Here is a 15471-nt window from a genome sequence, read left to right on the forward strand (position 1 = left end):
GTGAAGGGGTTGGGTGGAGGGGTTGGGTGGAGGGGTGGGGTGGTGGGGTGGAGGGGTTGGGTGGAGGGGTGGAGGGGTGGGGTGGAGGGGTGGGGTGAAGGGGTTGGGTGGAGGGGTTGGGTGGAGGGGTGGAGTGGAGGGGTGGGGTGGAGGGGTGGAGGGGTGGGGTGGAGGGGTTGGGTGGTGGGGTGGAGGGGTGGAGGGGTTGGGTGGAGGGGTGGGGTGGAGGGGTTGGGTGGAGGGGTTGGGTGTAGGGGTTGGGTGGAGGGGTGGAGGGGTTGGGTGGAGGGGTGGGGTGGAGGGGTGGAGGGGTGGAGGGGTTGGGTGGAGGGGTGGAGGGGTTGGGTGGAGGGGTGGAGTGGAGGGGTGGGGTGGAGGGGTGGAGGGGTGGAGGGGTTGGGTGGTGGGGTGGAGGGGTGGAGGGGTTGGGTGGTGGGGTGGAGGGGTGGAGGGGTTGGGTGGAGGGGTGGGGTGGAGGGGTGGAGGGGTTGGGTGGAGGGGTGGAGGGGTGGGGTGGAGGGGTGGGGTGAAGGGGTTGGGTGGAGGGGTTGGGTGGAGGGGTGGAGTGGAGGGGTGGGGTGGAGGGGTGGAGGGGTGGAGGGGTTGGGTGGTGGGGTGGAGGGGTGGAGGGGTTGGGTGGAGGGGTGGGGTGGAGGGGTTGGGTGGAGGGGTTGGGTGGAGGGGTTGGGTGGAGGGGTGGAGGGGTGGAGGGGTTGGGTGGAGGGGTGGGGTGGAGGGGTGGAGGGGTGGAGGGGTGGAGGGGTTGGGTGGAGGGGTGGAGGGGTTGGGTGGAGGGGTGGGGTGGAGGGGTTGGGTGGAGGGGTGGAGGGGTGGAGGGGTTGGGTGGAGGGGTGGAGTGGAGGGGTGGGGTGGAGGGGTGGAGGGGTGGAGGGGTGGGGTGGAGGGGTTGGGTGGTGGGGTGGAGGGGTGGAGGGGTTGGGTGGTGGGGTGGAGGGGTGGAGGGGTTGGGTGGAGGGGTGGGGTGGAGGGGTTGGGTGGAGGGGTGGGGTGGAGGGGTGGAGGGGTTGGGTGGAGGGGTGGAGGGGTGGAGTGGAGGGGTTGGGTGGTGGGGTGGAGGGGTGGGGTGGAGGGCTGGAGGGGTGGGGTGGAGGGGTGGGGTAGAGGGGTGGGTGGGGTAGAGGGGTGGACGAGTGGGTGAAGTGCATCAAGCGTCATACGACGTTGATTACACTGTAACACAATTTGTTTGTTCCTGGGTAGTGTTATTACCTGATTGCTTATGCCTCAAAAGTTCATAAAAATGGCTGTTATTCCCCACAAACTTTGCTTTTGTGACCAGGACAGTGATATTTTGAAATGTACCTATTTTCCAAAACATTCCAGATCGATTCAGTGCCGAGTAAACTTGGAGTAACTTCTAGAACATTCTAGAACTTTCCAGTAATATAAATAGTAGTGTAAATACAGGAGTCTTAAGCCTACCAGTTCAGTTCAGTTCCAGCTGCCTAAGTGGATACATACCTGCATTTTTCTGAGATGGCATCAAGAGGCTGCAAGCATCCGGCAGACGCATTTTGCTTTGTCTGGGGCCAAATTATCAAGACAAGAGCGAAAAAGTACTCTGTGGAAGCAGAGTAGATGTGTGAGGCCTACAAGGCATATTTCAGCATGCCTGTCGGGGATCAAGACAAACCCTGGGCACCTCATTTCACCCGCGAGCAATGCAAACAAAACTCTGGAGGGTAAGATGGACAATTGTTGCTCGGAATTTTATGTTATAAATTTTGTAAACATTTGTAAAATTGTTGAAGTTTTTTTTTAAATTTGAAAATGTTTTACAATTTTCAATGATATTGAAAATATATATATCATATATGAAAAATGTTGCGAGAATCTCTTACACATTAGTCATGGGTGAAATAAATGTATTTTTGTAGGTTGGTACAGAGGGGAAAAGAGAGCCATGAAGTTCGCTATCCCAAGAATTTGGCAGGAACCCACTGACCACTCAGGCAACTGCTACTTCTACATGGTGGGCCCTTCCAAACGTCAGACTGACAAGAATGCACCTGCTATCAGTATCCGGACATTCCTTCATCCATCGCGCCAGTGCCACACTGCCATGAGCTCCCCGTACCCACTCCTCCGGAGAGAGAGCAGCTGTCTTTAGAAGGGAGCAGCAAGTCAGAGAGCGATTAAGATGTCGTAGATCCAGATGTCAATTTCAGAGGTGGAGCGGAGGAGAGAAACCCATACTACCCCAACCAAAAAGACTTCAACGACTTGATCAGAGATCTTGGTCTCACCAAGTCTAATGCTGAGCTTTTGACGTCTAGGGTCAAGCAGTGGAACTTTTTGGATAAAAGTGTGCAAGTTGCAGATCAGAGGAAGCGTTACCAACCTTTTTGCAGCTTCTTCACCCATCAAGATGGGCTCTGCTTCTGCCACAATGTTGACCAGTCTCTTCGAGGCAATCGGAATCGCCTGTAACCATAATGAGTGGCGCCTCTTCATTGACAGCTCATCCAGGAGCCTCAGAACCGTGCTGCTCCATAATGGTAACAAGTACCCGTCTCTTCCCCTGGCTTACTCGGTGCACCTCAAAGAGGGTTACAACAGCATCTAGACCTTGCTGGATGCCTTGAAATATGATGAGTATGGCTGGCAGGTCATAAGAGACTTCAAAATGGTGGCATTCCTGATGGGTCTCCAAGGGGGTTTTACCAGTTTTTCCTGCTTAGCTTTGCCTTTGGAACAGCAGGGACACCAAGGCGCACTACCACAAGCGGGACTGGCCACAGCTGACCGAGTTCTCTGTGGGGAGGAACAACGTCAAGTAGGAGCCACTAGTGGACCCCCGGAAGGTGTTGATGCCACCACTGCACATCAAATTGGGCCTTATGAAACAATTTGTCAGAGCTGTAGATAAGGAGTCGGCAGCCTTTAAGTACCTTCAAGACTTCTTCCCTTAGCTGTCTGAGGCAAAGGTGAAAGCCAGTGTCTTCGTCGGACCACAGATAAAGAAGATCCTGGAGTGCAATTAATTCCCCAAGAAGCTCACTAGTAAGGAGAAAGCGGCTTGGAACAGCTTTGTCGCAGTGGTTTGTGGCTTCCTGGGCAATCACATGGTCACAAACTATGTGGAGCTGAATTTTGATTTAAAGCTTTCGTGACTGCAGGGATTCATATATTGTTTCCCTTCTACGTGACTTTGCCGAAAGAACCAAGAATATGTGGAGCTGGTTGAGACTGGTGAAGAACTACGGCACAATGGGCTGTAGGATGTCCCTTTAAGTCCATATCCTTGAAGCTCATCTTGATAAATTCAAGGAGAACATGGGAGTGTACTCGGAGGAGAAAGGCGAGCGCTTCCACCAGGATATACTGGACTTTGAACTCCGCTACCAAGGACAGTATAACGATAACATGATGGGAGACTACATATGGGGGCTGATTCGTGAAAGTGATTTACAGTATAATCGTAAATCTCGAACAACTACTCACTTCTAAATCTTTTGTAGTCATTTTTTCTAATACTTTAGTATAAATACATGTTGATTTTGATTAATATGTTTTTTTTTCTGACTTTTTGTGAACGAAAAGACACAATTTCGCCCGTTTTATCATTGAAAATAGGTGAATTTCAAAATATCACTGTCCTGGTCACAAAAGCAAAGTTTGTGGGGAATAATAGCCATTGTCTATACTTTTCAGGCATTATCAATTGCGAAATAACACTTACTACCCAGGAACAAAAATGTTGTTACATAATGTTACCATATAACTAACCCAACCGGCAATGGATACCCATTGTCATTTAAATGCGTTCATTAATCCCCCCGCCCCTCACTTCGCTCAAGAAGTGGCTCACAAGTGATGTCCATCACAGTTAACACTTCTATTTAAGGAACAAAACAGGATTTCTCTACCAATCTGGCCGTTGCCTGATGAAGCTAGTTGTAACTACTAGAATTAGTAAAGTGAATGAATGGACGAGTGAGTAAACGGGTGAGGTGATGAGTGAGTGAATGGGCAAGAGAATGAGTTGGTTAATGAGCGAGTGAATTGCATAAGACAGGGCCGTATTATCCAATAGGCCACATTAGGCGCTGTGCCTAGGGCCTAAACAACTTAAGTGCCTCCTAAAAAATGTACCATGTTGTTGTTTGTATGATAAAAAAATGTAACCAAAATATATTCTTGAAAAAATATATTTATATAGCAAGGATAGGGCCAGTGGTATATACAAAGAGGCAGAGTCATGTCAATGACAATCTTTTTTTCATTGCAAAATTCTCAATAACATCTTCAAATGAAGTTTTTTTCCTGACAATATTATTCTCAATAAAGAGTAGTGCAAGGGTTGTAGCCAATATTTTCATGGAAAGTTTTGAGTTGGACGCCATCCAGGCATCCACTCTACGCCCGTCCTTGTGGAAGAGGTACGTGGATGACACGTTTGTCATCTGGCCACATGGCCGACTAGCTCTGAACCAATTCCTCAACAACATCAATTCCATACACCCAGCAATCAAATTCACCATGGAGGTAGAAAAGGATGGCAGGCTACCTTTCTTGGATATCCTAATCAAAAGAGACCAGATGGCTCAATAAGCCATTCTGTCTACATGAAAGTAACCCATACTTACGCCTACCTAAAACCTGATTCCCACCACCATCCATCTTAGAAGAATTCCCGCATCAAAACGCTACATCATAGAGCTAAATGTATCTCTGACCATGAACACCTAACCAGTGAACTCAAACACGTACACCAAGCTCTCAAGGCGAATGGATACTCGTGAGGAAGGAGCCATCTGAGGATCCAATCAAAACCATCACCTTGCCATACATAGCAGGAGTAACCAAAAATATTTCCCAAATCATTAACAAACGCAAGATCAAGGTCCGATTTAACACAGTACATAAAATTCGTGATCTGATCCCATCTGTGAAGGACAAGATTCCTGACATGCAATATCCCGGCGTCTACAAACTAAGCTGTATCTGCAGCAGCAGTTACATTGGGGAAACTAAACGACATGTCTCGGACCGTGTTCGTGAGTATAAGGCAGATTTGAAACACGGCAGGACCAATACCTCTGCCGTGGCTGATCATTATTTTAATGCGGCTGGCTCATACGAAATAGATTTCTCTAAGACTATGGTACTTTGCAAGCCTACTGGCTATCAACAAAGATTCGTTCATGAAGCCATCCATATATACAGACACAATTTCAACCGAGAGGTTGGTTATAAACTCAGCAATCATTGGAAATATGTCATCGACCACTTTTGGGTCATGACTTGATTTGTGTTTTCTTGTCAACCTCCACCGTCAGCAGTGTGGGTGTGTGGAGCGAGGTGCAATGATTGCCTGGAGGCCCTTTGGTGTAGTTGCTTGTTTTATACCTACATTAACATTACCTGCCCCATCCATGCTGCTGACACACTTGGGCTACGCCCATCTCTAAACCTTTATAAACAGTTTGCCTTTAGAGGCTAACCCCCCTTTTCCTGACGACGACTGCTTGTTTTGCGATTGAAACGTCGTGGTTTATTTTATTTTATTTTTTATTACTGAAAGAACCAATAATAATTCTACATTATAGATTGCCAGTACGCTCACTCAGTTTAATAACCATTGATACAGTCCACATTACAGACTGACAATACTCTCACCAGCTTAAAAACCAGGCTACAGTCTACATTATAGACTGCCAGTACACTCACCAAACTTAATAACTAGGCGACAGTCTACATTATAGATTTCCAGTCCACTCACTCCGATTAAGAACCAGGCTACATATATTCGTAGCTCTTTTGGTAAAGTCACGTTAAAGGGAAACAATAAAATAATAAAATATATTGGCTACAACCCTTGTTATATATATATTTTATTATTTTATTGTTTCCCTTCAACGTGACTTTACCGAAAGAGCTAAGAATATGAATTACTGCAGTCACGAAAGCTTTAAATCAAAACCAGGCTACAGTCTACATTAGTGTGTTTTTATTATTTTAGTTTTATTAATGTTATTTTTAAAATTGTTTTTTCGATCTACCTGACTTTACCGAAAGAACCAAAGAATATTAATTCTTGCAGTCACGAGGTGGGGGGGGGGGAGGGTTGAGATGGGTGGGGGGGCTCAAGGTGGGGGCAGCTGGCCCAGTGTGACGTCACCGCCCACCGCACGCGTCACTGAGCGAGTCATGGCCGCCTGCGTGCCCCGCTACTCGCGGCGTCTCCCCGCGCTCTGCGCGACCCTCCTCGCGGTGGTTCTGCTCTCCTCCCGAGGCTCCTCCGCCTTCTCCCTCCTGCCGAGGACTTCACCGGGAGGACACAATGGCTCCTCCGTGGTCCCGCTGGTCATGTGGCACGGCATGGGTATGTGTCGTGTGTGTGTTGTGTTTATTTGCGTAATGGGGAGCGGTGGTGCAGCGGTTAGCGCGACGCTGCGACAAGAACCCGGCGAACCCGAGTTCGAGTCACGCTCACGGCCAACAGCGGTGACGATTGTCTGAACCGGTCCTTGGCCTCCCACTCGGTGCGGTGTGTAGTAAACATCGCCACTGGGGAGACAAAGGCGGACCTACAGTCACGTGGCTATCGCGGATGTTGTTGTGTGTGTGCACTTCCTGGCGAATTGCAGCGTGTAGTAATTTGACTGCTATGCAGCCTATTGTTTAATGAAGCGTGGCCGAAAGCGAATTCCCTTTAGAACCGCTCATTGTGTCCTTCCCCTTGCACCTCTGATAAGCGCGGTTGGCTTCGTACGGTGCGAAAGAAGTTCAACATACAGTAACAGTGCGGTAGGAGAATAGCTAATGTACACGGTAAAATACGGTGGATTATAATGTATTTATACACGGGTGTTCCATCATTTGAGACAAGCAGTCCCATATGCCCTTCTATGGTGTACTGTGTGTACAGCATATGTGCTTTGTATATGTTGCCCTATTCTCAGTTTCCGGTATAAAGTACTGTGTTCACATCTTTATGTACCGTCTGCCATTTGTCAGTGTATGGTAATGCTGTGTGTGCATGTTGTTTGTACACTGCAGAGTATACTCCGTGTCAGGATGTGTGTTGTCGTTATCCAACATGGTTTTCCAAGTCTGATGCAGCAGTGTGCAGACGGTGTATTCTTTATTGATGGTATTCTTAAGTCGTATGGTATGCTGTGGTGTACGGTATATAACTGCGTGTGATAACCACATTACTGTGTTTCGTAAAACATGTTGTAGATTACAACACCGTGAACTGCTGAATGATAAATAATGAGGGCTGTTGTTGGATGATGGGTGCAGGCTGCAATGTTAGCTGCGTCAGGGTGGTGTTACTTGGAAAGCCCCTTGTAACTGCAGTGATGTGGGCGAACCTCGTGACTGGCTCGCAGAGCACAGAGACAATTCTACGGTTAAAAAGCAGAACCTGAATCATTAACAGGGACTTTCCATTGTAATGCCCAGTACAATGAGCATCCATCCCATTGCCACCAACAAAGGAATGCTAAATTCTGTAGGCAAATGAGAATTTTAAGACTGAGTGTATGGCTTTGTCCCACGCTGAATGTATGTAATATTCATAAGACAAACAGTTTGTCTTTGTGTGTCTTTGTGTGTGTCTCTCTCTCTGCATGTGTGTCTGCCTATGCTGTTCCCGTGTCTGTGTTTTATCATTCAGTCTTACCTGATGATGGTTGCTTGTGTTGCAACCGAAACGTCGTGTTCTATTATTATTTGGTTTTATTTTCTACGTGACTTTACCGAAAGAACCAAAGAGTAATTCCTGCAGGCACGAAAGCTTCGAATCTAGTTTCAACTCTTCTTGTTCCATTCGCTGTTGCGTCCAGTCCCAGTAGCTTTGTTTTGAACGTTATCCAACTGGGTTTGGAAGCCTTAAATGCATTAGCCGTGCCCAATCTATCTTTATGTCAGTGTAACAGGGAGTCTGGGTGACTCTTGTAAAGATGACCCGGTGTACACAAAACTTTAGTGTAACAATTGTGTTGCTATATTCTTAGTTTTTTCGGTAAAGTCACGTTGAAGAGAAACAACAAAATAAATGTATGCGAACCAACACACCTGAAGACGACCGTTTGAGTTATGGTCGAAACGTCGTGAGAATTTGTGTTATTGTTTTATATATATTTTATTATTTTGTTGTTTCTCTTCAACGTGACTTTACCGAAAAAACTAAGAATATGAATTACTGCAGTCACGAAAGCTTTAAATCAAAAATTGTGTTGCTGTCAAGGACCTTTCCTAGAGAAAAACGAACGCATTTTTGAAAGGGTTGCCAAAAATGTGCCGATTAATACCAACACTAAAAGAATAATACACCTTACATCGCCAAGGTGAAATCCACATAACACGTGACAGTGTATTGTGACAGCACGCGTCACACGCCGTGTGACATCTCATCGTGTGGCTTTGGAACGTAAAGTTTTCATAACTGAATAAACATACTTGTGAAGACAAGCTCATGTGGGAGAGCGTTATGCTTGATTTTTCTTGTTCAGCGCTCAACCAAATTCATTGTTTCGTCTGGTTTTTTTTACCCTACCCCCCCACACACTATTACAGGTGACAGCTGCTGCAATCCGCTTAGTTTGGGAAGCGTTAAGAAGATGATAGAGCGAAAAATTCCCAACATCTACGTGCTTTCACTGAAGATTGGAGATAGTGTGTTGCAGGTACAACATCACTTACCATACTGTTTTTTTATTAATTGACTGTTTCGTAATTAGCATGCTACAAGGATTGTAATAATGCACAGAACATACATGAATAACAATAATTATCAGCATATGTTTCATGATATATTAAAAATAATTGAGTGGCAATGATTACTTTAATGTTATATTCTTGGTTCTTTCGATAAATTCACGTAGAAGGGAAACAATTTTCTTGCTGTGGTTTTCACACCTGATGATGATTTCTTGTGTTGCAGTCGAAACGTCGTGAGAATTTTATTGTTTGATATTTTTATTATTTTTATGTTTCCCTTCTACGTGGCTTTACCGAAAGAACCAAGAATATGAATCCCTGCAGTCACGAAAGCTTTAAATAAAAATTTACTTTAATGTTGTTTAAATCATGTTTACAGATGAGCCATTTTTAAAGGACTGCATTCCCTAATGATTTTATTTATATCTAAATTACTTCAACATTGAATCTTGTTTTCTTGTAATAACAAATGAGAAACTAGTGTACCACTGGGGAAAATGATAGAACACCGCACAGGGAAAACAGCATGCGAAATGTAATTATAATGATTGGAAAATTACCACCAATTTATATATCACATATTTAGAAACATTTTACATTTGAAATCTACACCTCTACGAATAACACAGATTGTCCTATATTTCAGACCAAGGTATGGCAGTGCATTCATTTGCAAGACTGTATGGGGTGGAGTGGGTGACCCATTGGTTAGGCCACAACACTTTGAGCTCAGCCACTTGAGTTTCATTCCCAGCAATGGCTAACATCATTGGCGAGTGATATCAGAACCAGTTCTCAGCAGCTCTTCACCAACCCGCACTGGCCAGCTTGATGAAATTTGGTCCAACAAACCCCATGATTAACAGCATGGAGAGGTTTTCAGCAGTGTATTGACAAAGGGTTGAAACGTATGTATGAGTTACAAGCAACAATGTCTTCCCATCTGAAGAATTAATAAAAAAATTGTAAGATACATTTACTATTGGACTGAAACCTTTATAAATGAGCTCTTACCCACGAAAATCACATTTACGGATGCTATGAAGCAGGAGTTAGGGTTATAAAAAATACTGTGAACTTTTATGTATCATCTCTGGCCATATTTTCTCATTGTGCAGGATGTGACCAATGGCTTCTTCATGAACGTGAATGACCAGGTGGACTTGGTTTGTCAGATGTTGCGCAAGGACCCTAACCTGCAGAACGGATACAATGCCATGGGCTTTTCCCAAGGAGGCCAGTTCCTGTAAGTGTTAAATAGAAAGTCTCAAAACAGGTCTTTTGATACGTGTTATCACCACCAACTTCCTCTTTCTCAAAATGGATGTTCTCACAGATAGAGGCGTGTAATAATCCATTGGGTGATTAAAATAGATGCTTAGGCTCACAACAGATGCATTAAATTACGAACGTTGTATGTAATTGGTTCGCGTGACTCCTGAAGTCACTCGAAGCACTGCATTGAACATCATAATGCGTTCTAAATCGTAAGGGTTGTGGGGTAAGGCAGTAATGCTTTGGCGTTTACATATTTCCACCCATTGCAGTATTTTGTGATCTGCACAACATTTTCCACTGATCTTCCTGTCCAAGGCATTCACAATGTAAAGAAAAACTATTTGATTCTTGGATTTAATCATTGCCCTGAATGGCAATAATTTATGACATCACAAGGGAGGCAAATCATTACATGCCTACTATATAATATGCTCTTCTGGTAGATTACTGATATGTGACACAGTCAATACTTTTTTTCCACTGTACAACTGAGCTCCATTAGGTCTGTGCGGCTCAGGAGGTGCCAGGTTTTTTCACTGATGGAGTACATTGTCGTGGTGATGCAGTACACTGGCCTTACAGTGTCCTAACAGTGTACTTCATAAGCACGACAGTGTACTGACTGATGTCGCATGCATGGAATGTGTCTTTAACCCTGCATGCTTGGCCCCAAGCCAGATTCAAATGTATCATGGGTCCTGCTTGGCACTGAAAATAGACAGTGGAAACCACCAATTTTTTTTTATTATATTGGTTTGCTCAGGAGAGCCTCCTTAAGCCTCAACTTGCGAAATCTTCACAGTAGGGGGCGACGATTACCATGCGTTTCATAATCAAGTAATTTTGTGAGTATTTTTTTCTTGGGCAAATTTTCTTTCATGATGCTGACACACAGTAGCCTACTTTTCTTCGAATGGCATCACGTGATCTTTAACGTCCACCATGGTTAATACACCCTCGGTACTAACCAGGACGACCTGCCGGAATTGAATGCGAACCTCTGCAACCACGGTTCAACCTGCTACCACTGGGCCATGTCACCACTGCGAGAGGGCACGCTGGCTCGGCCCAGATGTGCGAGTGGATAAGGGGTACAAAGCTTCTCTTAAAAAAACACAGGAGCATGGGTTCACCGACAATTGCATTGAACTGATGGTTTGTGGTGTTGTTGTCTCTGCAGGAGGGCGGTCGCCCAGCGCTGCCCAGACCCTCCCATGCGGAATCTCATCTCAGTGGGAGGGCAGCATCAGGGTGCGTTATGTCATCAGCACTTCGTTGAATCTTCATCTCCATCTCTTTATCATAAACCAACGTTTGCCTTAATGTGCTAAGTTGTTGCCTAATACTGTGTAGCTTTTGCTTGCATATTTGTATTGAATGTATTTTCAATGCTGTTAATTTATTCTGCACTAATACAGTAATTTAAGAAAGACTAAAACTGCTTTCTGGAAATATACCTTTTTCATCTAAGTTTATTTTTACTACCCTATAGATGTAGGCTGTTCGATGTGAAATTAAAACAAATGTTGCAATCTTTAATTAGAGTATTTTAAAATCTCACTGGATATATTAAAGTAGAATTATAGGCTAGAGTTCACTGCGGATTTTACATTCTTGAGAGATTAGAATGATTTGTGGTGCCTAATTAGGTACTTGAACTGTTGAAATGCAACACGATGTTCCACAGGAGTCTACGGATTTCCAAAGTGCCCTGGTGCAGAATACCACTTGTGCGACTACATAAGAAAGCTGCTCAACAAGGAAGCATACCAGCCGCAGATCCAGAAGATGTAGGGCACCTTTTGAAGTATTTAAAATATATTATGAAAAATGCATGTCTTAACATACAAAGTGAGAACTGGTTTACGTTCTTAAATGTGTGGCAATTCCATTTTACTGCATTGCAGCCGTTTAAGTCAAGATGATGAGATTGACGTTGGATATTATTACGCCTTGTTTTATAAGGGGGTGCTGCCATGGTATAACACAGCGGCATCTCGCCTTTTTGGTACCAGGGACCGGTTTCGTGGAAGACAATTTTTTCACGGGGGGGGGGGGGTTCATCATTGGGTCTTTCCCCATTTTCAAAGAAGCTCTCCAGCGACGTTTGTTTTTTACTCATTTTGGCTACTAGGGGTTAGCTTGTGGGCTTACCAACACTGTGACCGAGACAAGTGTGCAGTGCGCAGTGCGGGAAAGAGGCGCGGACGGAATTGGTAAATAAAATAATGGGCGGGTCATGCGCGGACTAAAATAAGTGTCGGATTCTGACTTCTCACAAGGAGCGCGCAACCTAGATCCCTCGCATGCGCAGTTTACAGTACGGTTCGCGCTCCTATGAGTATCTAATGCTGCCCTGATCTGACAGGAGGCGGAGCTCGGACGGTAATGCGAGCGATGGGGGGCGGCTGTAAATACAGATGATGAAGCTTCGCTCGATCGCCCACCGCTCACCTCCTGCTGCTGTGCAGCCCGGTTCCTAACAGGTCACGGACCGGTACCAGTCCGCGGCCCGGGGGTTGGGGACCCCTGGTATAATGAATATGACACTGGACTTGCAATCCGTAGGTTGCTGGTCTGATCTCGGGGTTTCCCCACACCCCTCAATCCGCCACTATAAATGGGTACGCTGCAGTCTGGTGGGATAAAGTGTGGGTGCTCCCACCTCGTCCAAGATGTCCAGCCAGCATGGAAGAGTAGGCCAAATGCCCTCTAGAGGGGCTCTGCTAAGCCCCTCTCGTGGAGACCCTTCTGCCAGCAGTGGCATTCGCAAGAAATCGTAGGGCTCCATGTTTACGATTGACATTGTAAGGACAGACAAAATCATATGACGCTGTTTGCTAACAGTATGCTTTATTTTTTAATTCAGCCTGTCAAGACAAGAGCGCGAGTCACGATGGAACCACTTAAGATGATATTGAATGGGATGTTTTGTTTAATGTTAAATAGGATTGTCCAAGCTGAATACTGGCACGACTCGCTGAATGAAGAGCTGTACATTAACAACAGTGTGTTCCTGGCCGACATTAATCAGGAGAGGGTGAGATGCTGCTTCGGTGATATCACTGAGTATATATTTTTATGGCTTTCAATATTAATAGTCTTAGCTGTGTTAACCTTGAAGATATATGACCAAAAATTATAACTAATACACATTTACATGTAATATGATGTTAAATGTCTCGATACGGCTGGCAGAAAGCCAGTAATAGTTGAGTTATTTTATGTAAAATGTAATTGCGATACCACGTTGGCAGTGGTCCATAAGCACGCAAAAGACTCCTGCTATGTAGAAGGGCCTTTGCCCGAAACATAATCCATTATACATAATTTGCTATTAGTCGGTGTTATTGATAATTGTAAGTTTTAGTTATTATATATGTAGGCAAAGTTTTGGAATCCATGCTACACTTTTGGATTTGTAAAACAATGTTGCAACAAGCATTTAATGTTGTGGTCAGCAGTTAATTTCCCTTGTTTGTGATTTCCATTTTTCACAGGTTGTCAACCCATCGTACCGTGAAAACTTGAAGAAACTTAACAAGTTTGTGATGGTTATGTTTAACCAGGATCAAATGGTCGAACCAAAAGAGTCAGAGGTAAAAAATATATATTCAAAAAACTAATTACCAAACCTAAATATGTTTTAATTACACGAGATACTTAACAAAATAATATATATATACAGTATAGGGTGATCCAATTAATATAGCTATAACCCACTGATTTCTAATGACCCTCGTACGGGTAGATTGTAATGCCATATTAATACTGTTCTATTGAATCTTAATAAACAAATACATTCTGCAATTATTGCAACTGTGGAGACATCTCTCGCGAATAATATTTCAGTCAAATCACAATCGTTGTGCTCGGATTTCCCCCTGCCTCTGTTAGTGGTTTGGCTTCTACAAGCCTGGACAGGCGGTAGAAATCTACAAGCTGCAGGACAGCGCCCTCTACACAGAGGTAAGTTTGCACAGCATAGCATTACCGGTATAAAATGTGTAGAAATGTGTTGCATTGGATCACGTTGCGGATTTAACCTTGCATACTTTATATGATCCGTTTAGAGTACATTGGGACTCATTATGCCCTTTGCAAAGCACAGCTGCATTATCCTGCATTTACGTCAGGAGTTTTTATTTTGTGGGTTATTTAATAACCCGTGGTCTGTGTGCAGCGACTGGCAATAGAGGCCCCCACTTGTGCATGATCAGCATGCGGGCAAAGGAGCTAAAGCATCGGTTTAGTGGAAAGTACACTCTTCGTTGTGCGGTTTGGCGCATTGATTCATAATAAATTCCAAAGTATCGTTTTAATGACTCGAAGGTGAAATTCGTGAGCATAGTTGTAACGGAGCAACACAGTCTGAGAGACACAATGCACTCCGAAACTGTACAAGGTGCATTGTATGCTTCATAATATCCATCGTCTGTCATATGAGGTTAGGCTAATTTGACTACATATATTGTAACTAATGACTATGAGGTTTCGAGCAGTTTAAAATGTGCCCAAGATAACTGGAACAGACTGGAACACTTCGATTTAAAGCTTTCGTGACTGCAAGGATTCATCTTCTTTGGTTATTTCGGTAAAGTCACGTAGAATGAGAATAAAATAATAAATTTATAAACTAAAATAACACAATAAAATTCTCACGACGTTTCGGCCACAACACAAGCGGCCTTCAGGTGAAGGGCCTGATGAAGGCCACTTGTGTTGTGGCCGAAACGTCGTGAGAATTTTATTGTGTTATTTTAGTTTATCAATTTATTATTTTATTCTCATTCTACGTGACTTTACCGAAAGAACCAAAGAAGACTGGAACACCTTTGAGATGCGAGCTTTTCATTTTAAACATGAACATAATCAATTGCAGAGGAGTAAAAATGACTGCAGTATCCGTGCGTTTTATACTTAGACTTGATGGATTTAAATAAGGCAAAAGTGACTTTTACACATGAAAATGCTGGGGTTGCTTGCAGGATCGCTTGGGGCTCAAGGAGATGGACCAGGCTGGGAAGCTCGTGTTTCTGTCATCTGACACGGACCATCTGCAATTCACTGACGAGTGGTTTGATGAAAATATATTGTCCTACCTGAAATGAAGATGGGACAAATGTGATGCAGGGGTGTGAATATTTTTCTGAGAATGTAAAATTGCGGTAGGCTGGTGGGTTTTTTTTGATTAAAAAGGTTTTTTTTGTTATTTTAATTGCTTATAATAAAACATGTCAGTTGGGTAGTTGTAAGTATTTTTCATGCTATACACTTACGTGGTGTGTTGTGGGGGTACCGTTCACACTTTTGACATCTATGGAGCAAGTAAACAAGCCAATCTTTAAATGGTAATTACGCACTTTATAATACCATATTGCTTTATTCTGCTCATATACATTAATATGATCAACAATTTTTGACAAACATTGTATGACAATGTTCTGCTTAACGTCGGTAAAGCTTCAGATGTATAAAATAACAGCAGGTATGTTTAAA

The 15471-nt window shown here is 44.1% G+C and overlaps 1 protein-coding gene across 1 annotated transcript; it reads left to right on the forward strand.

The window, feature by feature from the left end:
* The first annotated feature begins 6139 nt into the window (after window positions 1–6139).
* Window positions 6140–15227, forward strand: PPT1 (palmitoyl-protein thioesterase 1). The gene is made up of 9 exons (XM_032954150.2): window positions 6140–6349; window positions 8551–8660; window positions 9813–9940; window positions 11153–11223; window positions 11660–11762; window positions 12922–13012; window positions 13473–13571; window positions 13870–13941; window positions 14961–15227. Exons 1-9 carry the CDS (start codon window positions 6175–6177, stop codon window positions 15081–15083), a joined length of 972 nt encoding a protein of 323 aa, XP_032810041.2. The 5' UTR covers window positions 6140–6174; the 3' UTR covers window positions 15084–15227.
* Window positions 15228–15471: the final 244 nt, after the last annotated feature.

Source organism: Petromyzon marinus, chromosome 14 (assembly GCF_048934315.1).
Source record: "Petromyzon marinus isolate PM22_M1 ecotype Great Lakes invasive population chromosome 14, UKy_Petmar_22M1.pri1.0, whole genome shotgun sequence".
Lineage (NCBI taxonomy): Eukaryota > Metazoa > Chordata > Hyperoartia > Petromyzontiformes > Petromyzontidae > Petromyzon > Petromyzon marinus.

Bases quoted from the DNA above. Each gene is read 5' to 3' on its own strand.
- PPT1 (XM_032954150.2), top strand. From the start codon at position 6,175: ATGGCCGCCTGCGTGCCCCGCTACTCGCGGCGTCTCCCCGCGCTCTGC. The intron at 13,013-13,472 runs GTGAGATGCTGC...CATTTTTCACAG, and splicing joins CCGACATTAATCAGGAGAGG to GTTGTCAACCCATCGTACCG. The intron at 13,572-13,869 runs GTAAAAAATATA...TGCCTCTGTTAG, and splicing joins TCGAACCAAAAGAGTCAGAG to TGGTTTGGCTTCTACAAGCC.